Here is a 22095-nt window from a genome sequence, read left to right as displayed (position 1 = left end):
GATAAAGGGAGCAGGAGCCTACCTTGCCTGCCAGCCCAAGGTCCATGGCGGTGGACAGCCTGCCCAGGTCAAGCCCTTGGGCATCTCAGCCATTGGGCCAAATACCCCAGCCTCCTAGCATTTTTTTCCCTCCTCTTTAGGTACACTCCTCTCCCATGTGTTGATTTACTCTGCCTTCCAGAACAGCATCCTCTCTCCCCCTCCAAAAACCTCTATTACCTTATTTATTTCATTTTTTTCATAACACTTATCACTATGTGAAATTTTATTTTTATTTATGTTTTTAAATGTCTATTTATTTTGAGAGAAAGAGACTGCAAGCAGGGGAGCAACATAGAGAGAGGAGAGAATCCCAAGCAGGCTCTGCACTGAGCCCCATGTAGGGCCCAAACTCACAAACCTTGAGATCATGACCTGAGCCGAAATCAAGAGTCAGACGCTTGAACAACTAAGCCACTCAGGCACCCTGAAATTTTATTATTAGGAATTTTTCGGTATCCCTTCCAATAGAATTTAAGTTCCTTAAGGGCTAGACTTTTGTCTGTTTTGTGATTACCTTCGCAGAACAGATGGATAGATAATCTCTCTTATTTAATAGGTGAGCATACTGGGGCACCTGGGTGGCTCAGTTGGTTAAGGGTCTGACTTTAGCTCAGGTCATGACCTCACGGTTCATGAGTTCAAGCCCCGTGTCAGTCTCTGTGCTGACAGCTCAGAGCCTGGAGCCTGCTTTGGATTCTGTGTCTCCCTCTCTCTGCCCCTCCCCTGCTCATTCTCTGTCTGTCTCTCTCTGTGTCTCTCTGTCTTTCTCTCAAAAGTAAATAAACATTAGAAATTTAAAAAAATTGGTGAGCATACTGAAGTCACCAGGTTAGTGAGTAGCAGAATGAAGATTCAGGGCTAGGTCTGTCTCATAGTCAAATACATTCTGAACCTCTACCATAAGACAGAGCTTGATGAACCTGGCAAGATGGAGTGGTGGAGGAGAAGGCATAGGCCTTGAGTCCCATAGTCTGCTTCCAGCAGCAATAGCAGCTATAACAGGGCAGGAGGCATTTATGGAACTCCTAGGAGCCTCTCCAGCACTGCTGCAGGAGGCAAAGTCAGGTGGGCTTCACTCTTGCCTTCTTGAATTCAGCTCATGGGCTGTTTAGACAGAGACACACATTCTAGCCTCTTCACTGCAAAGCAGACTGCGCTAGAAGCTATAAAGTTCACAAAGTGCTTTCCAGGTGCTGTCGTAGTCTGCTTAGACTGCTATCACAAAATACCATGGACTAGGTGGCTTAAACAACAGGAATTTATTTATTGCAGTTCTGGAGGCTGGAAAGTCCAGGATAAAGTGCTGGCTGGTTTGTAGATGGCTGCCTTCTTGCTGTATCCTCACATGGCAGAGACAGCATTCCTATTCCTCTCTCTCGTCTCTTCTTAAAAGGGCACTAACCCTATTCATGAGGGTACCCCACTCATGACCTAATTACCTCCCAAACACCCCACCTCCAAATACCATCACGTTGGGAATTAGGGCTTAAACAGATGAATTTGGGGAGGGCAACAACATCCAGTCCATAGCAGGTGCTGACTGTATTACTCGGGAAATCCTGGACAATGGGGTCTTGGAGAGTGGTTGCAGGGGGAATGCCATCAGAGAAGGTGCCTTGGGCAGAGGGCAACAGGAATAAAGGCCAATGAGAGAGGGCCTGTTTGAGGAATGGTAAGGGCTCCGATGGCTAGGCCTGGAGAATGCTGGGGAATGGTGGTGATGGTCTGAAAGGTGGTTCAGAAGGTAGGCTGGGGTCAAATCACGGAAAGCCTAAAAGAGACTGGGAAAGTGCCCTCCCTAGGGATGCATAGTAGATAATAAGAACAAGGACAGAGCAGCTGATGCTGTGTGTTGGGTGCTTTACGTTTTACAAAGCAATTCCCAGCCATTCCTCTGCTCTGTCCTCACAGCTGGAACATGCGAGCAAACGCTGCAAGTTTAGGATCAGGAGCCCAGGGTCCGCTCCACTGAGGCAAAAGTTGTGCAGTCTTGAACAAGTCGTCTTACATCTCCACTGTCTCCCCTTACTCCTCTGACAACAGGACCCAATTCTCACAAGTTTAGGAAGGATTACACAAGAGCACACACGTGAAAAAATGCTGCACTTAACTTCTGGTCCTCAGTCCTTTCTTTGTAAAACAGGGACAATTCCTGCCCTGCCTCATTTAGGGGGCTGTGGCGCAACTTTGTAATCAAGGCCAAAAGGGAAGAATCTTATTAACAAGGCCGGAGAAATCAGTGTTTCTTGGTTAGCAGGCTGAGAGCCTCAGGGAAGAGGCTTGGGGCTACTTTAACAGCTTCTCCTAACTTATTTGGGACGGGGAGGGATAGGCACAGAAAACGCCTAAGCTCACACAAAAGGGAAAAGAGATGCGGCGCAGGAACACTGACGTCACTCAAGCCGCTCACTTAAAGGGCCAGAACGTTTCTTGCTTCGTCCCCGCCGCCCCCAAATCACCAATCAGAGAGCGAGCCGCCCCATGACGCTATCTCCCCGCGACTAGGCCGGCTGGCGGCGGCGGCGTTTCCTGGTGACCGAGGCGGGGCGCCGAGGAGATGGGCAGCCGAGAGGTGCTGGGCCAGGCGGCCCGGCTGGCCTCCTCCGGTCTGCTCCTGCAGGTATTCTGCCCGGCCGGCCGCAGACCAACCCGCAGTCCGGAGGCGCGGGGAGGCGGCCCTGGGGCCCTTGAGAGCGCGCTTCGGGGCACACCCAGTCCCGTCGTGGACCCCCACTACTGAGGGTTCAACAGGAGACGGTGGCGGCGGAGAACCGGCACCTGGGCAGGAGTTCAGAGGCCTGGCTGGGAGACTACAAACAAGTCGTTTTCCTTCTGAGCGTTATATTTCCCATATGGTAGTAGGACAGGGTTAGGTCAGGTGGCAGGGGCGCCTTTGGTGCTCTAGAATTGGATATTTTTAAGGCAAGGAGTTCACTCTCTCCTTCCCCCACCGCTGACCCTCAAACATCTTCTTCAAGCTCTCTGACTCTGACTGAGTTCATAGAGACAGTATGGCATAGCTAAGAAAAAGATACCTGGGCTTAGGCAGCCCTAGATAGGAAACCTGGTTCTACTACGTGCTTTCTGCATGAACCAAGACAAAGGATTTCTCTTGCTAAGCCTCAGCTCCTCATCGGGAAAATTGGGGTAATAATAGTACCTAGCTCATAAAGTTTCTATGAGGCTTGACTGAAGTCATTCAGATAATTGTATTTAATGCTGTACCTGGCTCTTGGTGGGCACTTAGTAAATGTTAGCTGCATTTTCCTTCTGGCTATGTGACCTTAGATAAGTCACTTCCCCTTCCTGGCCCTAATTTTCATCATCTGTCAGTTAAGGTACATACCAGTTGGTCCAAATGGTGTCTAAAGATTCTTTTAACACTAGGAGTTAGTCATTCTAAGTGGCTCAGTTCAGCCCTTATTCAGAAGAGTCCTGAATCCACCCTTCCCCTATATTTTAGAGGCAGCATTTCACTTGGATGTTAAGAGAGAGAACCAGGCACATGTGAGCTCAGGTTTGGTCCTTGTCACTTGGTAGTTCCCTGCCCTTGTGAAAATCGCTTTACTTTGAATATCAGTTTCCTCATCTTAAATGAGAACATTAGTGCAACCTCATGGGGTCATTAGCAAGATTAGATGACATGCCTGTTAAGTGCCTGGCGCATTATAAGTACTTAGTGAATGTTAGGTATTTTTATTATAGTAATAAGGATTTTCTTAAATGGTCATTATAGGAATGGAATGAAACAATTTACATAAAGCATGTAGAAGAGTTCCTTGCACAAGTCATGTGCTTAATAAACATTCACCTAACCCTAAATTAACTAAACCTTGAAGGTACCAAGTTTTTTCTTCTATCCACGACATAAAAAACTGAGTTCATTGCTTTATCCGCAGTGCTGATTGTTCAGGCTTTGATGATACCTTACGGCCCAGATTGGCTTCATAAAAAGAAAACAAGTCTTGGGGCGCCTTGGTTGCTCAGTCAGTTAAGTGTCCAACTCTTGATAGTGACTCAGATCGTGACCTCGAGGTTGTGAGGTCGAGCCCCGTGTCGGGCTTTGTGCTGACAGCATGAAGCCTGCTTGGGATTCTCGCTCTCTGCCCCTTCCCTGCTCGTGCGCATACAGACTTTCTCTCAAAATCAATAAACATTAAAAAAGAAAGAAGGAAGGAAGGAAGGAAGGAAAACCAGTCTTAGCAGAAAACACAATGGACTGGGAGTCAGGTGGCCTACCATTAAGTCAAGCTGGGTCATATGATTATTATGTGACATTGGGCAAATCACTTTGCTCTGAGTCTTGCTTCCTGTGCATTTATCCAATTGCTTTTAAGGGTCAAATAACAGATGTGAAAGCTTTTTTAAAACTGTAAAGTCCGTTACAAAGTTAAATGAAGACTGTGTTGCTAAGGGCCACTTACATGGAGCAAATACTGGGTCGCATGAACAACATTAGAGCTTCATTAACTTGGCCCTTTCTTCAAACCAGTTAGGTTTAGACCATGGTAACTTTGACATTAAATTTGACACTAACTGTATGTACGTCATTTTTTTAAAAACAGCCATAATCTAGGCTTCCTAAGTGTTTTAATCTGGTCTTGGATGTATTCTCAAATTACAATGCAGACACTTGAGGTAGCTTTGCAATTACATTGTATCCTGAAAGAATTTGAGCTGGCCATAGTGAAAGTGTTAATTCCTTTCATCTTTTTTTAAAATTTATTTATTTTGTAAGGGAGAGAGCTCATGAGTGGGCAAGGGGTGAGGAGAGAAGGACAGACAGAATCCCAAGCAGGCTCCACACTGTCAGCGGGGAGCCCCAGGCAGTGCTCAACCCCATGAACTGTGAGATCATGACCTGAGCCAAAATCAAGAGAGGCTTAACTGACTGAGCCACCCAGCGGCCCCCATGCCTTTCACTTTCATTGTCAAAAATGCTTTCACCTCTAAGGTCTTATTTGATGGTTGTTACCAACCCTGTAAGATAGGTAACCTCATTTGACAGGAGGAAATTGAAGCTTATAAGAGTTAGGAGACGAAGGGCTTAACAGCTAAATGGTGATTTGAGACTCTCAGCTGAGTGGTTTTTCCATTCAGGGCTCCATGAATTGGCTTCAAATGTCTAAATTTGAGTAAAAAATTTGGTAAGTAGGTATGTATCTGCATGTTTCTAAGGAGAACTTTTCATCAGACTCTCAAAAGGCCGCCTTTGACTCCATATTGTGATATCTTGGCTTTGGAGACCTTGCTGCTCTGTGACACTTCAGGGACAGTGTTAAACTGTACTCTCCCTTTTTGGTCATACCTTTCCCTGGAGATTTTTAGACTGTTGTGGTCCACTGGCATATTTTGATTGAGTCTTTCAAATTGCACCTGTTCACAGATAACTATGAGAGGTTTGTCATTTGCTCTGGAGCACACTGTGGAGTACACCTGTCATGCTTCCTGGATGCAGACGGGGGCTGAGGTTTGCACCCCGCTCAGCATCCCCCTTTAGCATCCCCACTTAGCACCCTGTTGTTCTCTGTCTCATGGAAGAATTCTTTGCTCAGGTTTGAATTGACAGGTTTGAAGTCTTGGGATATATCCCTTTCAAATGGTAATAGCTGGAAAGAGATTGAATGTCATTATCAGAATCCCCAGATATTGCTAGGCAGAGAAGAGAGATTAGACCCTGTGATTCCTGGAGATTCTGCCATTCCCTGCAGGCTCCCACTTGCTAAGTGTGTGCTATTTCTCAACAAGCTGGAGGGAGGGCCAATGTGAAGCACTGACTAGAATTCTCTGTCTCCTGAAGCGCCTGACTTTGAGCCCAAAGGAATTCACTGACTTGTCAGGCCCTCCCTCTTATCAGTAAATTAGAGAGATTTCCAAGTGCCTTTGTGTGCTGTTCTACCATTGCACAGAAGTGCCAGGGGACCCCTCCAGGAATGAAATTTCAGCAGAAACAGACAGGTGGTATGTCTTCAGGAGGGTCTCTATGGCAGAGCTGCTGTACATCAGTGTGTTATTAGAAAGAGCAGCCACATTGTTTTCATTTCAACAAAATAAATATTCCCAACATAATTTATTCTCATGTATTTTTCTTCTTTCTCTGTAGGTGTTGTTTCGATTGATCACCTTTGTCTTGAATGCATTTATTCTTCGCTTCCTGTCAAAGGAAATCGTTGGCATAGTGAACGTGAGGTAAGAAGGGAGTACCCTGGCATTGCCCACAGCTCACATCCCCAGTCAGGGCACCTGTGTGTCACCCTCAGATTTTGGAAGCAGGGGCCTTTACTGGAAGTGGAGTGTTCTAGCAGTGGGCTGAGGAAGAGCACGCTGGGATGGGGGAATGAGCAGGCAATGCTACTTTTAATGGACCCATGGAGTGTTTTCCATTAGCAGCCTCCAAATGCACATTTCTCTGCCAGCTGTTCCGGTTTGTCTGCTCTTAGAACCCAGGAAAGGAGTGGGAGTAATTCACTGCAAACCCTGTCTCAGGTATAATCCTGTGTTCTTGTCCTGCTGACAGCACAGGAAGCAGGAATCCCGCGGCTGGTGAGGATGTGCTTCATAATTGCAAGGCTGGAGCAGCCTGCCTTCCCTCCTCGGTGACTTTTATAATTGGAAAATGGTGGTTAGGGTGACAGTGTGCATCCTTGTCATGAGTCCCTTGGCAGCTCTTAGAAGGCTGCTTGCTTTGTCTTTTAGACTCCATTTGTTCCTTCTACTCTCTTTTCTGTTCAAGGGCACCCACGCATATTCTGTATTCACAAATGACACAAAAGTCTATGAAGTGATGTGAATGCTCAGGTTAGCTCAGCTTCTCAGGTGTATCTTCATGTCCTCATAAACAAGACCATATGTTCCAGACAGCATTTTACATCGAATACCCACCAAATGTATGCTCTGGGCTCCGTTTTCAGAGCTTAGAGAAGGTTCTCAAACTTTGATGGCAAAGGAATCATCTGGGGGAGTTTTGCACTAGGTGGGGCTGAGAAGGGGTCCAGAAATCAGGATTTTGACAAGTTCCTTAAGTGATTTTGAAGCAGGGATCATATTTTGAGAAATACTGTTTTAAAAGTGGGAAGGGGGGCACCTCATTGGCTCAGTGGGTCAAGTGTGTGACTCTGTGATCTCAGGGTTGTAAATTTAAGTCCCATATTGGGTGTTAAATATAAATATTTATATTTATATTTATATAATATATAAATATATATTAAAAATAAAATCCTTAATTTTATTTTTAATAAAACTAATTTTAAAAAACTAAAAATAAAATCCTTAAAAATAAAATCCTAGGGGCACCTGGGTGGCTTATTGGTTGAGCATCTGACTTCAGCTTGGGTCATGACCTCATGGTTCGTGGGTTCGAGCCCCACATCAGGCTCACTCACTGCTGTCAGCACGGAGCCTACTTTCTCTGTCCCCCCCACCCTTTCTCGGCCCCTCACCCACTGGTTCTCTCTCTCTCTCTCTCTTTCAAAATAAATAAACTTAAAAAAAAAATCTTAAAAATAAATCAAGCAAGCAAGCAAGCAGGAAGGAAGAGGACCAAATCTCTTAGGTGTTCAGATTTGAAAGCAGTTTGGGCCTCTTGCCATCTGGTCTTCCCCAGATTCTCAGGTCTCTGCTTTGACAACCTTTATCTGGCCTGCCCTCTGCTTAACATACAGTTCAGTCTCCTCCTTCCCAATGTTGGACAGAAGCACTGCATAGCAGCATGGTCCTTGGACATCCTCAGAGAGACCTTAGCCCAGCTAAGGTCTGTCTCCACGGCTGTCTCCATTCTGACTTCATCACACATGGCCTGTTGATGAGGGAAAATCTCAGCTCTTACTCATGCAGGTGCAAGAGGGTCCACCTAAATATTGCCCACCCGGGAAAGATGGCAGACAAGCCTTGCTGACCTGGGCTGCAGCGGCCTCTGTAATGGCCACCAGCCTATTGCCTATTGCCTATTGCCTATTGCCTGTCCTGAGATGCTTTTGGCCAGCTTTTGCTGCCACTCAGAGCCTCAGCTTCTCTCATAAGAGCTCTCATTGGTCACCAGTCTCAGGGTGACCAAGAGGTCCCCTTGCTCTGTGTGGTCATATCTTGTCCTTTTCTCCTATTGTCAGAGCCATACCTCTGCCTACAGCCATGAGGCCTTAGGCTTTGGGGGCCACTGTGGCACTTTCTATCCCGGATATAATGCTCTATAGGCACACACTCAGGTGTCCTTAATTTGGTTCCTAACTCTGTTGTTCAAATGGATCAGACTAGTACGCGGACCCTGTAAAAACTCAGTGCCCTTCACATCACCACCAGTGATTTATGACCAAGACTTTTTCTTTCTGTCGCTGGCAAAATCTCAGAAATTCTCTCTATGAAAAATAATTAGAGTCACTATTGATTATTTTTTGTTAATGTTTGTTTATTTTTGAGAGAGCGCACAAGAGCGAGCGGGGGAGGGGCAGAGTGAGTGGGGGGCGGGGGGACTGAGAAACCTAAGCAGGCTCCAGGCTCTGAGCTGTCAGCACAGAGCCCAATTCAGGGCTCAAACACACAAACCACGAAATCATAACCCAAGCTGAAGTCGGAAGGTTAACCTACTGAGCCACCCAGGCACCCCCATTATTGATTTCTGCTTTTCCTTTAAAGGCTAACACTGCTTTACTCGACCACCGTCTTCCTGGCCAGAGAGGCCTTCCGTAGAGCATGTCTGAGTGGGGGTGCCCAGCGAGACTGGAACCAGACCTTCAACCTCTTGTGGCTAACGTGAGTTGTGCTTTGGCAGGAGAACGTGCAAAAGCAAGCGTCGTAAGTGTTGTAAGTTAAACAGCAACACTTGCCCAAAGCTGAATTGTCTCCAGCCTGGGTTTCTGGGGCCTGGGCATGGGACAGGAAGGAGAAGGCATCCAACATCTTGGCTGTTTCCTCTCTGGATGGCCAGGAGCCAGGAGGAGGCTGTGGGTGGGGGCTTCAGGGCCAGGTTTCTACCCTCTTGGGAGGTTGTTTCTGCCCTTCCTGATGCCCACTCTGGGCCCCAGTGGGCCTGTGCCGTCTTCTTTAGTCCTAATCTTTCCCCCTCCCTGTGGTCTTTTCTGAGCTTTTAACAACCACTTAGCATTCTTTGAAAGCCTTTTAGGGCTTTCATTATATCTTTCTTCAATTTTGTAATGTTGATTTCAATTCTCAGCCCTTGAGAATATTCTTGAAGATCAAGTACATCAGCTAAAACTTGTAATGGCCTTTCTGCAGTTAGATTCCTGCAGGGAGGGCTGGCACTTGAGGTTTTTTCTCAGTGCTGCCTTCCGTAACTCCTTCTTGCCTCATGGAAATGACTGTCACGAGGCTGGTAGGTATTCATTTTATTAGAGGATGACTGTTGGCTACCCAGTCATATTTAAGTGCTCTGTGGTGCACATGCTAGGGGACACTGTGCACTGGACTGTTGCTTATTTGGGTGCAAGAACTGACTGTATACTATATTTTAGTCATTTGTGTGCAAACCACAGGCACATACTTGCCAGGAGTTTTGTTTATCTCGTCAGTGTCACACTGTGGATAGGAGCATATACTTACGAGTTAGATGGGGATTGGGCCCTGCTTCTGCCCTTGGCTAATTGTCCATGACCTTGGCCAAATTCCCCAGTGCTTGTCAGCCTTAGTTTCCCCATCATTTCAATGGGGTAATAGCAGGATCATTGTGAGGGGTCTGTGTAAAAGGGGTAGATCTGAGTGCCTGGCATGTAGTAAGTGCCTTAATAAGTGGTAGCTATTTTTAAAATTCTATTTCTTTTCTGTTCAATGTTACTATTTTAATATATATATTTTTTATTTTTAGCATATTAAAAAAACATTTTTTTTTTCTTTTTCTAGGGTCCCCCTGGGTATGTTTTGGTCCTTGCTCCTGGGCTGGGTGTGGTTACAGTTGCTGGAAGTGCCTGATCCTAATGCCGTCCCCCACTATGGAAGTGGAGTGGTGTTGTTCGGTCTTTCGGCTGTGGTGGAGCTTCTGGGAGAGCCCTTCTGGGTCTTGGCACAAGCACAGATGTTTGTCAAGCTCAAGGTCAGCATGCCTTCTGCTCTAGTGGGAAATTCGAAGAAGGGAAAGAGTGGTTTCTTAAAAAGATTTTCTAGGAGTGATGATTTTTTTCAGATTTGCATTTAAAAAGAAATTTGGAAAAAGGTAACATGATCAGTTTAATTCATTCCCTTGAAATTTGGCAGATGGGCTGGGCTTAAGTTTACATCTGCTATACTATTAATGCAAAAACAGGTTTGCTAATAGGGAAGTTATTAGCTTAGATAAGAATTTAAGAGGACTGTGAAGGTTTTTCAGATTTTCCTAGTGATTCTATTTTTAATTGTGTGCTAATATTAATTTTTCATCTTTTAAAATCTGTTGTTTAATATGTACAAAAGAATATATGCTGTATGTGTAAATCTTTTTTTAAAGTTTATTTATTTTTGAGAGAATAGGGACAATGTGAGTTGGGGAGGGACACAGAGAGGGAGAGAGAGAGAATCCCAAGCAAAGAGCCCTATGCGGGGCTTGAACTCACAAACCGTGAGATCATGACCTGAGCTGAAATCAAGAGTCAGACACTTAATCAACTGAGCCCCCCAGGCACCCTGCTGTATGTGTAAATCTTAAAGCATGATAATACTGAAAATCTATGAACTTACCACCCAGCCCAACTAGAACATTGTCATGCTATGTCTAACCACATGCCCCACCCCCATTGCTGGGGTAACCACTATCCCAGGTTTCTATTTGTCATTCCTGTGCATCTTTAGTTTTTAATAATGTAAAGTGCACCCTTTACTACATATTTGCAGGTGATTGCTGAGAGCCTGTCGGTCATCTTCAAGAGTGTCCTGACAGCTTTTCTTGTGCTATGGTCGCCTCACTGGGGGCTATACATTTTCTCTTTGGCCCAGGTAAGGGTTATGGCTTTTCACTTTTGTATAATCTAGGTTTCTCCATTTGATTTTCTTCTTCTTCTTTTTTAAGTTTATTCATTTATTATTTCTGAGAGAGAGAGAGAGAGAGAGAGAAAGAAAGAAAGAAAGAAAGAAAGAAAGAAAGAAAGAAAGAAAGAGAGGGAGGGAGGGAGGAAGGGTGAGTGAGCACAAGTGGGAGATGGGCAGAGAGAGAGAGGGAGAGACAGAATCCAAAGCAGGCTCCAGGCTCTGAGCTGTCAGCACAGAGCCTGAGGCGGAGCTCGAACTCTGACCGCGAGATCATGACCTGAGCTAAAGTCAAAAGTTTAACTGACTGAGCTACCCACGTGCCCCTGATTTTTTTCTTCTTGTTCCCGTTACTGTGTGGTTTACATTTGCAGTATTCATGCATGTGAGGCAGGCTGGAAGCTCTAGTAAGATGGTCGTGACAGTTCTTTTCTTTTGGCTGTCCATTCTACACCACGTGCTGATGCTACTGATATCCCCAGGGGCCCCGTGAAGCCCCAGCACTCGGCCTCATTGTCAAACATAACAACTCCTTTAGATGTTCTGTGGGCGAGCCTGTACCAAACTCACCTTTGATTGTCTTACTGTCTCATGGAGGAGGGAGAAAAGCAGTGAGGGAGTGGGGTGGGAACCAAATTGCATGTGCGTTTTTTTTCCCTGGATTTTAATCAGTTGTTCTCAGGATAGGAAGAAACTCTGCCAAGCCTGTTTGAAGCTTGCATTGAAATCTCACACAATGCAGAGCGCATGAATTGAGTGTTAGCAGGCGCACTCTCACTTTCAGCAGCTCTGGCCTCGTTGCCATCCCAGTTTCTAGTTCTAGTTCATATCTGTAGCTTGAATAAAAGTACGACTAGAGTATAGTGCTCATTTTAAAAACAAAACCTAAGATCAGATAGATATCAGAACATCTTATAGGACAAAGCAGTTTGTAATTTTTCTTAATGTATAGGAAGGTAAATTAAAATTCTTAGTCACAGTTTTAGTGAAAGTCTTTCCTGTGTCCTAAGCAAAAACCGCAAATGTATTTGTGAACACAGTAAAAGTAGATTTAAAAATAATATTATAAGAATGACAATTACCTCCCAAAAGCAGTTTGCAAACAGTTGTATATTTTAGAGAAGTTATTTGTGATTATTTTTGCCATGTTTTATTAGATCTGGGATTACAGTACTCTGCATTCATCATGTTTTTGATATATTCTTCCTAATAGAACAGGAGGCCATGGAGACGCCCAGTTATTGGTTGGCCCTTCTTGGGAAAGGTGCTTGCATTATGACTTTCTGATGGTCCTAGCTCCCACTCAGGATACATCATAGGTCAGCAAGGCTCATTCTAAGTTTATTTGCTTTCTTATTATAAGACTTCAGAGAGCTCTTCTCTGGTACATTCTCTGTCAGTGTCTGTATGAGAGGCCTGAGGGCCATCAGCGCCTCATACCAGCAGGCGATCCCTGCCCAGGGCTCTGGGATTCTCCTTTGTCCAATGCACTTCCAGGTTCCTCCTTAAACAGCTCCTTACCCCATCATATATCAAATACCCCATCTTTAGAATATATAAAGAATTCTTACAACTCAACAACAAAAAGACAGACTACCCTAAAAGTGGGTAAAGGAATGGGATACTACTTGGCAATGAGAAAGAATGAAACATGGCCTTTTGTAGCAACGTGGAGGGAACTGGAGAGTGTTATGCTAAGTGACATAAGTCATACAGAGAAAGACAGATACCATATGTTTTCACTCTTATGTGGATCCTGAGAAACTTAACAGAAGACCATGGGGGAGGGGAAGGGGAAAAAAAGTTACAGAGAGGGAAGGAGGCAAACCATAAGAGACTCTTAAAAACTGAGAATAAACTGAGGGTTGATTGGAGGTGGGAGGGAGGGGGAAGCGGGTGATGGACATTGAGGAGGGCACCTGTTGGGATCAGCACTGGGTGTTGTATGGGAACCAATTTGACAATAAATTTCATATTAAAAAAATAATAAAATAAATAAATAAATAATAAAAGGGGGTAAAGGACCTGAATAAACATTTTTCCAAAGAAGATATGCAAATAAATAGCCAATAAGCACATGAAAAGATGCTTAATATCATCAGTCATTAGGCAAATGTGAATTAAAAATAATGAGATAACTTTATACTAATTAGGATGGCTGTTATCAAAAAAAATAAAAATAAAACCCAGAAAATAGCAAGTGTTGCTGAGGATATGGAGAAATTGGAACCCTCATACATTGCTGGTGGGACTATAAAATGGTGCAGCCACTGTGGAAAACAGTTTGGCAGTTCCTCAGAAGGTTCAAACGTAGGGGTGCCTGGGTGGTTCAGTTGGTTAAGTGTTGGACTTTGGCTCAGGTCATGATCTCCCGCATCGAGCCCTCTGCTGTCAGCACAGAGCCCACTTCAGATCCTCTGTCCCCCTGTCTCTCTGCCCCTCCCCTGCTTGTGCTCTCTCTCTCTCTCTCTCTCTCTCTCTCTCTCTGTCAAAAATAAACATTAAAAAAAAAAGTTAAATGTAGCACTGATGTATGCCCAGCAATTCCACTCCTAGGTATATACCCAAAAGAATGAAAGCATGAGTTCAAACAACTTGTACACAGCAACACTATTCACCATAGCCAAAAGGAGGAAAGAACCAGATGTTCATCAACTGATGAAAGGATAAACAAAATGTGGCATATCAATGCCATGGAATATCACTCAGCCATAAAAATGATAATGTGCCACGACACCATGAACTTTGAAAACATTATACCAAATGAACAAAGCCAGACACAAAAGGCCACCTATTGTATGATTCCATTAATATAAAATGTCCAGAATAGGCAAGTCCATAGAGACAAAGCAGAATTTGATTGCCAGGGACAGAGGAGTAGAAAGTGACTGCTTAATGGGCACAGAATTTCCTTTTGGAGTGATGGAAATGTTCTGGAATGAAATAGTGGTGATGGTTGTACAGCACTGTGAATGTATGAAAAGCCACTGAATTGTATGTTTTAAAATGGTTAAAATAGTCAACGTCATGTTATGTGAATTTTTCCCAATAAAAAGAGGGAAGGATCATGTAGTTGGGATTCAGTGCATGAAGACTACTCACAGGTTGTTACTGCCCCCAGGCGCTGCTCTGTGGGAAGATGAAGGGAGGTAGGGAACGGGTCCTCTTGTCACAGAAGATGTTGCATCTGGTGCTATGGCTCACAGCAGAGCTGCTGTGTCTCAGAGGGCTTGAGGCATGAAAGAAGGATGGTGGATGGCGGGCTCTGTCCTCAGGCATGGATAAGGGTGGAGAGCTGAGGAGCCTGAACCCACTAGACAAGACTCCCCTTTCTCCTTGCTCTGTGCCTTTGCCACAGGGGCAGACCTGACGTTACCAGATTGAAAGCGGGGCCTGGAGGTCCTGTTCCTTCCTGAGCTAGTGCACATTGCTGTTCCCAGGGGGGAGAGAAGGAAGAAGAGAGCTTGTGAAAGGGGCTGTTTGGATACTCCTCCCAACCTGCAAACAAAACCCCAGGCTGCCGCTCCTGGCCAAAAGCCACCCTTTTGTCCTGGGTGAGTGGAGGGAAGCGTGGGCCCTCCTATCACCCCCCTGACTCCCTCCCCTGTCCTGTAGTAGCTCTTGCCTTGCCCACACAGTGGACTGAGAGGAGGGAGCCAACAGCTTTTTTCTGCTTTGTAATCACAGTGTGACAGGCTTCCTGGGTTTATGGAAAAGCCCCCATCCTAGATGATGGCAAGTCCCCGGATATTAGCACAGCACATATGGGTCCTCACGGTGTGTTGTCTAGGCGGGAGACTCGTTCCTTTGGCCAACTACAAACATTTTGAGCACATATGTGACATTGCTGTGGTGGTGACACTATGGGATGTCTGTCATGGAAATTATGTTCTGCCTGCCTGGAAGCACTGTTCTCCTAGTCAGGTCAAGGGTTTGGAGCACTTTTCCCAGAGATGCCCCAGCAGAGCTGGCTTTTAGTGAGTAGTGCTCTTTTCCAGAGGGTGGGGCATTGCTCGCTAGAAGGTACAGTTAATAAAGACGGTTCTATTTCTCTTTTTTTTAAGATTGACTGATTGATTGATTGATTGATTGATTGATGAGAGAGAGAGAGAGAGCGGGAAGGGCAGAGAGAGGGAGAGAGAGAGAATCCCAACCGGCTCTGCGCCATCAGCACAGAGCCTGATTCAGGGCTCATACTCACGAACCGTGAGATCATGACCTGAGCCAAAATCAAGAGTCGGATGCTTAACCAACTGAGCCACCCAGGCACCACAAGCCATTTCTTGATTGGCCTTTGAGGTCAAATTCATAGTTATATCTTAATTCTGCCTATATTAAAACTGTGCAATTTAAATCCATTATTTTCTTTTTTCAGCTTTTCTATACTGCAGTTCTGGTGCTCTGCTATGTTATTTATTTCACAAAGTTATTGGGCTCCTCAGAATCAACCAAGCAACAGACTCTTCCTGTCTCCAGAATGACAGATATGTTACCCAGTATTACAAGAAGTAGAGTAAGTAATACATTCTCTTATCATTTTAATCACAGATCCTCATTATCCTTGAAAGGAAGAAACTATTACTTTCCTGTTTATTGCTATAATAGCAAGGATAGTTCCATAGCTTATATTTATTGAGTGCTCACTAAGTGCTAGGCCAAGGTTTCTCAGCCTTGACATTGTTGACATTTTGGGCTAGATAATTCTTTGTTGTGGGGGCTGTCTTGTAGATTGTAGGATGTTTAGCAGCATTCTTGATCTTAACCCAGTAGTTGCCAGTAGCTACCACCTCTCAGCTGTAATAACCAAAAATGTCTCCAGACACAAATGTCCCCTGGGGGATAAAACTGCCCCCCTCGAGAACCACTTTGCTAGCTCCTATGCTGGGTGCTTTCGTGCCTTATTTAATGCTTATACCAACTCTGTTTGCCTGACATTATTATTGCAATTTTAGGGTTAAGGAACTGAGGCTTAGAGACTAAATATCTGCCCGAGGTGAGGGTCAGAGTGAGGGCAGGAGCCTGGAGTGGCTTGAATCGCCACAGAGCACAGGCTGTAACCACCGCGGGCCACTCTCTGTTTTGCTGTGTCTTGGTTTTTCTCAGGACTGCCTTCCAGCACAAATGGTCCAGCCTGCTGACAATGCAGGGTGACCCCTCCAGAGCTCCATTACCTAGTGTCAGGCCAGTCTCTCCGGTGACCCACTTTCCCATGTAGACCACTAAGGATTCTAGCTGCTGATGTGTGGGAGCGAGGAATAACCTTTTTCTTCTGAACTCTCCAGCTCTCAGTCCATTTGACTTCTATTTCCTGACTCTGGTGGGGTCACTGCTGCCTGTGGCCCCGGCGTGGTACACGTGATGTTATGCCACGTTGCCTCTGCTCAGATGCTTTGTGAACTGGGCCGACTCACTTTCCCTTTTCCCATACTTGTTTGCCGCCCACATGTGGTGCACGTAGTGGAGGTGAGGCTTCAGCTGGACTTCTCCTTATTCCTCTTTTGTGATTACTTGAGAAAGTAGGAAAGTATTTGAGATATAAGTCTCAGAACTTATGGAATCCTGTTAGACAGCTTTTCAAGAAAGACCAGATGTTATGTAACAAAGCCAGATATGTTCTCATTTGTTAGATAAGAGTTCTCCATTCCAATCACACAGATCTCACCTTTAGCCTAAATCAGCATGGCAGTTTTGAGATACCATGCTGCCTCATCTGCAGACTTGGAGGATAAGGACTCGGGATCGCTTCTCCTGCGTAGAGCTTCTGCCACCTGCCCACAGAGCAGCTTTTCATACCGGGCCAGCCCCTGGGCCTGGCAGTATTTTGGAAAAGAGCATTTGGACTATTAACACAGGCAAGGAGAGGGTAATGAAAAGAGCCTCAGTGTGTATTTAATTCTGTGGTGGGCGTACAACTCTGAGCTGTAGTTTACTCGTCTGTCAAATGGGGATACTAAAAGTACCTTTCTCCTAAGGTGCTTGTAGGAACGGGATGAGATGGGGCATCTGAATACTTAACACCATGGCTGGCACAGGTGGGTGTCCATAAGTGACAGCTGATACCATGCCCCCGCCCCCCATGCCGCTGCTGCTCTCAGTAGGGATAGCTCCACCGGCACATCCTAGCAAAGCAGACGCTGGTGGCATCGGGGCAGGAACCCAGTGGTTTGATCTGGCACTCCGTCCTGAAGGCACCCAGGCTCATATTTCTGGGACAGAAGTCTTGACCATGAGAAGGTATGTGTACCTGTTACACACAGTGAGCCATTCTTGCTGACAGAGCACAGCCCTCTGCCAAGTGCTGTCTGGGATACAGATATGTAAAGTGATTGCTGGGCCTCAGGGAGCTTCCTGTGCTTTTGGGAGGCAGCTATGGGATGCTGATATGAAGCCTGCATCACTCTCTCCAGACCTCAGGGTCCTTATTTTCTTTTTTTAATGATTTATTTATTTTTGAGAGAGAGAGAGGGAGAGAGAGCGCATGAGTGAGCATGAGTGGGGGAGGGGCAGAGAGAGAGGGAGACACAGAATCCTAAGCAGGCTCCAGGCTCTGAGCTGTCAGCACAGAGCCCGATGTAGGGCTCAAACCCACGAATCATGAGATCATGACCTGAGCCGAAGTCTGACACTCAGCTGACTGAGCCACCCAGGCTCCCCTCAGGGGCCTTATTTTTAAGGTGAGATAATTAGTCTGCACAACCTGTGAGGCCCCTTTGAAGACTTAAGGAATTGTGAAAGTATTTGAACTTCAACAAAGAACTGTTTATAATAACTACCACTGACTGCATGCTTACTCTGTGAGTGGCACTCTGCTAAGCACTTTACATGGATTCATGTGCTTAAACCTCATAGTAATAACCTTATGAGATATTGTCTCCATTTCACAGATGAGAAAACTGAGGTTCAGAGTAGTTAACTGACCAAACCAAAATCCCACATCTGAATTTGGACCCACTTCTCTCTAACTTGTATCTGTGAACTAATCTTAGTCTGTGTTTTTAATCTCCCTGCTGTGTAGTCTTCCAGAAGAAATTGGCTTATTGCCCAAAGTAGTTATTTGTTGACTTAAAAATTGGGAAGTTCTAGGTGGAACAATTCATTATTCAAGTTGTTTTTTGTTTTTTGTTTTTTTTAAGAGAAAAGAAATGAGCTGCATCTGAATGCAGTGGATGGCTTTACCACCAGCAGCATGTACCTACCTTGACCCTTGGGAGCAGTTTTCTGCACTGGGGGTTCCCACATAGAGAGCTGGTCAATTCCATTCAAAATCAATTTGACCAAAATGGGAGATTTATTTCCTGTACTTGTAGAATTCCATCTTCTGCAAAAGAGACTTACTTAGCCTTAAAATAAATAAGTGATACTTCAAATAATGGCTGCTTTTAGATCTTTTCTATTTTTTGACACTTCTGAGTGATTTTTTTTTAATTTTTTTTTAACGTTTATTTTATTTTTGAGACAGAGAGAGACAGAGCATGAATGGGGGAGGGTCAGAGAGAGAGGGAGACACAGAATCGGAAGCAGGCTCCAGGCTCTGAGCTGTCAGCACAGAGCCCGACGTGGGGCTCGAACTCACGGACCACAAGATCATGACCTGAGCCGAAGTCAGCCGCTCAACCGACTGAGCCACCCAGGCGCCCCACTTCTGAGTAATTTCATATGAGAGATCTGCTAATATTTAAGTAAAGCTGAGGCATTTAACACAGCAAGCATGTCAGAAGCAGTATTCTGTGTTAAGCACTGTACCAGGTGCCCTGAGTGGGGTCCCTGCCCTCAGAACTTGCATTGTGATGGGGAGATAAGATGTGTACTCAACTAACCATTGCAAGACAGTGTGTGTGTGTAGTGTTGACAAAATAGAAGCACAGGGAAGGGACTGATGAATTCATGCAGCAGCATTGAGGAAGGCTTCTTGGAGGAAGCTACTTTTGAACTGGGCCTTGACACATGGGTGGACAGAGGTGAATGGGCATGTGTGGTAGAAATGCTCACTTGTGGCTGCGGGAAGAAGACGTTTGCTTGGGCCCCATTATCTGCCCATCACTGTGTTGGCACTGGGATTGCAGAGATGACTGGGGTACTTAGGTTGGCTGAACAGTGGGGGAGGGGAGAGGAAACAAGGTGGAAGGAGTTTATGGCCTGCTGGGCTAAGGCCAGATAGAGGTGGCCTTGGTGCTGTGGAGCGTGGGCTTGATTCAGGGGCAGCGGAGCCTAATGAAAGGTTTGTGAACAGAGCTGTGATCCAGGTGCCTGTGTCGAGGAACTTACCATCTGTTTCAGATTTATCAAGTGTCTTGTTTTCTCTCATTCAGTCCTCATACCAGGAGATAGACTCCTTATCCCATTTTGCATATGAGAAAACTGAGGCTTAGCACTAAGAAGTTGGGACCTGCAGTTTGAGCCTCAGTCTGTGAGCTTGACTCCAAAGCCTGAACCCTCCCAGCAGGATGAGCTAGAGAAGAGGCTGGAAGTGAAGAAGCTCATGAGGAGGCAGTCCAGATGAGAAGTGATGAGGACAGTCAGAGGACATATGAGCGTGAACACAGCTGGGGCAGAGGCCATAGGCCCAGAGCAAGAGGGAGAGGAAGGGGTACTATGTGGGATGTGGAGGTGATATGGAGACTAGACCGTGGCTGCAGACTCCCTGGTGACTGTTGTCAGTGTGGGAGGCACGTGGCTTCTGGACCGTCCTAAGGCAGGAGAGTTTGGAAAGGGGAAGAGTGACCCATTAAAGCATTGTGAGCCCCCAAGTTCAGATTGCAGACATTCCGCTGTGGTTCTGCCCATTACCTTTTGCCATCCACGCCTCTATTTCTCCATCAGTACAGGAGGCAATGGAATGGCTTGTTGGTCAGGGGATTCCAGAGAAATGCACAGCCACGTAGACCAGCTAAGCAGTACCAACCTAGCTCTTGTGAAATAGGCCTCTTTGACCTCCTGCCAAGTGACATATCCATCCTAAACAAAATAGTAAAAGCCCAAAGAATGTGCTGCTTCTTTTCTCCCACTTCTTCTCAGCAGAGACCACTGAGAAGAAATCCAGTCTCTGATCAGACTTCCTGTCTCTATGTCCTGAATGAGCATTTTGGAGATAGTAAGCAGTGTGACCATTCCTTCTAAACTGTGGGTCCATTTAAATTGAAGGCATTAGGAGAATGGAATGCTCACGTGTGAGCTTTCAGGTCAAATACAGTGTCAAGATTTCACTCTGGTAAACAATCTTTTTTTTTTTTTAATGTTTATTTTTGAGAGAGAGAGAGAGAGAGAGAGACAGAGCATGAGTAGGAGAGGAGCAGAGAGAGAGACACACACAGAATCAGAAGCATGCTCCAGCCTCTGAGCTGTCAGCAGCAAGCCCGACGTGGGGTTTGAACCCAGGAACTGTGAGATCATGACCTGAGCCGAAGTTGGACACTTAACCAACTGAGCCACCCAGGTGCCCCTGGTAAACAATCTTTTAGAGTTCAGTCATCTTCCCAACCCCATTTACAACCTCCTGGCAAGTAGGCTTCACAAAAGCCCCATGGGCAGCTGTAACTGTTCATTTCCTTTGAAAAGAGCTCAGGCACTGCTATGCAGCACCCCCCACCCCCCACCCAGCCAAAAAGGACCACTTGGCATTGGGGTGCAGGCGAGCTGCCCATGGCTCCCCTGGAGCTAAGGGAGGGATCAGTGCTGGTGATGATGTGGCTCACAGTGCCCCTAGTGGTGGTAGGTACTCTGGCGCTTTTTGCTGTTGGGAAAGGAGATGCCCAATTTCCTTGACACTGGGGAAGATTTACTCCTGGGTTAGTGCTCCCCATGGCATCTGCTCCAGGTCCAGTGATGCTCTGAGGACAGCATGGCTTGGGAGATTCAGGCTTGTCCTCACAGTGTCTAGAAGAAACGCTCTGAAAACAAGGAGTGAAGATATTTGAAGCCTGAAAATGACCTTCGTTTTTAAGGGATGCTCTAGACTTCCTCTGTCCTGAATGGTAGCCACCAGCTACCCTGGACATTGAGACGGGCCGTAAGCACACCATAAGCACTGGATTTCAAAGACTTAATATGAAAAAGATAATATGAAATGCCTCTAATATTTTTTTACATGTTGAAATGATAATATTTTGGGCTAAATAAAATATACTAAAATAATTTTATTTCCCTTTTACTGTTCACTGTGGCTGCTGTAAAATTTAAAATGATATATATAGCCTGCATTATATTTCCACTGGACAGCCGTGCTCTACACAGATGGTTTTGGGGCCAAGATCAGGGGTTCATGTGATCGGGACAGGTTCCACATCTGCCCTTGGGCCAACTTCCATAGCTGTAACTGATCTTTTGGAGAGGTGGAGTGGACTTGGCCTTTGTGATTCACCCCTTTCCTCCCAAAGAGCCCCCCTGAAATCCTCCCTTTCAAAGTCATCACTTTGAGTTAATAAGAATTTTTCAAAATGCAGGTACCCTGAGATTAAGAACCTAACACCTAGACTGAACATTATGGGATCTCAGGATGCCTACATGAGAGAGGAGGGGCCTCCAGAGGGAACTGGGGGAGATAGAAAGACAAAAGTCACATCCAGCTAGCTGCTCCACTCTTCCAGTTTGTGGTCAGCAGTCTGGCCTTGAGACTGCCTGTGTCTTACAGGTTAAACTCTGCCCTTCCTAAGCATTTACTTTCTCCTTACCTTCCTATCCTTAGGAAATGGGCAGTTTGGTGCCTCCCTGGGAGTTTTGGAAGAGCCATATCAAAAGTTTTGGGTTTGTTTTTTCCTCCCCTGTATCATAACCATTTTGAGTGGTTTGACTGACCTGGGAAGCCCGGCTCCCTTTTGAAATACACAAGCAAAGCTCATATACTTTGTATAAAGGGACCCTGGATGGCAAAATACAGCATTAAGATGTGGGGTGTGTGGAGCAGAATTTGTTCTGCAGCTTGGAATGCTTCAGACCTATCTCAAGGAGATAAACGACTGTGAGCTGTGTGTTAGATACGGTCAGCTTACCATCTGTGCAACAAGGGGATAGCACAGTTCCTTAGGGGTCTCAGTGAATGAATCTTTGTAGGCCCTTTACAGAGAGGCTCTTTCCACCTAGGACTTTGTCTTCATGTTTAGCAGTGGAAGCTCT

At 45.6% G+C, this 22095-nt stretch overlaps 1 protein-coding gene across 1 annotated transcript in view; it reads left to right on the top strand.

Moving 5' to 3' along the window:
* Window positions 1–2552: 2552 nt before the first annotated feature.
* RFT1 (RFT1 homolog) overlaps window positions 2553–22095 on the top strand; it is a 35668-nt gene continuing 16125 nt past the window's right edge. Inside the window, exons 1-6 of the mRNA XM_007081902.3 lie at window positions 2553–2662; window positions 6146–6231; window positions 8671–8787; window positions 9892–10081; window positions 10855–10956; window positions 15362–15499. Of these exons, the coding sequence (XP_007081964.2) occupies window positions 2600–2662; window positions 6146–6231; window positions 8671–8787; window positions 9892–10081; window positions 10855–10956; window positions 15362–15499 (696 nt within the window). The 5' untranslated portion in view covers window positions 2553–2599. The remainder of the gene's footprint in view (window positions 2663–6145; window positions 6232–8670; window positions 8788–9891; window positions 10082–10854; window positions 10957–15361; window positions 15500–22095) is intronic.

This window comes from Panthera tigris, chromosome A2, assembly GCF_018350195.1.
Source record: "Panthera tigris isolate Pti1 chromosome A2, P.tigris_Pti1_mat1.1, whole genome shotgun sequence".
In the NCBI taxonomy this organism is placed as follows: Eukaryota; Metazoa; Chordata; class Mammalia; order Carnivora; family Felidae; genus Panthera; species Panthera tigris.
Note: the sequence above shows the minus strand (reverse complement) of the source record. Positions and strands in the feature narration are given on the sequence as shown.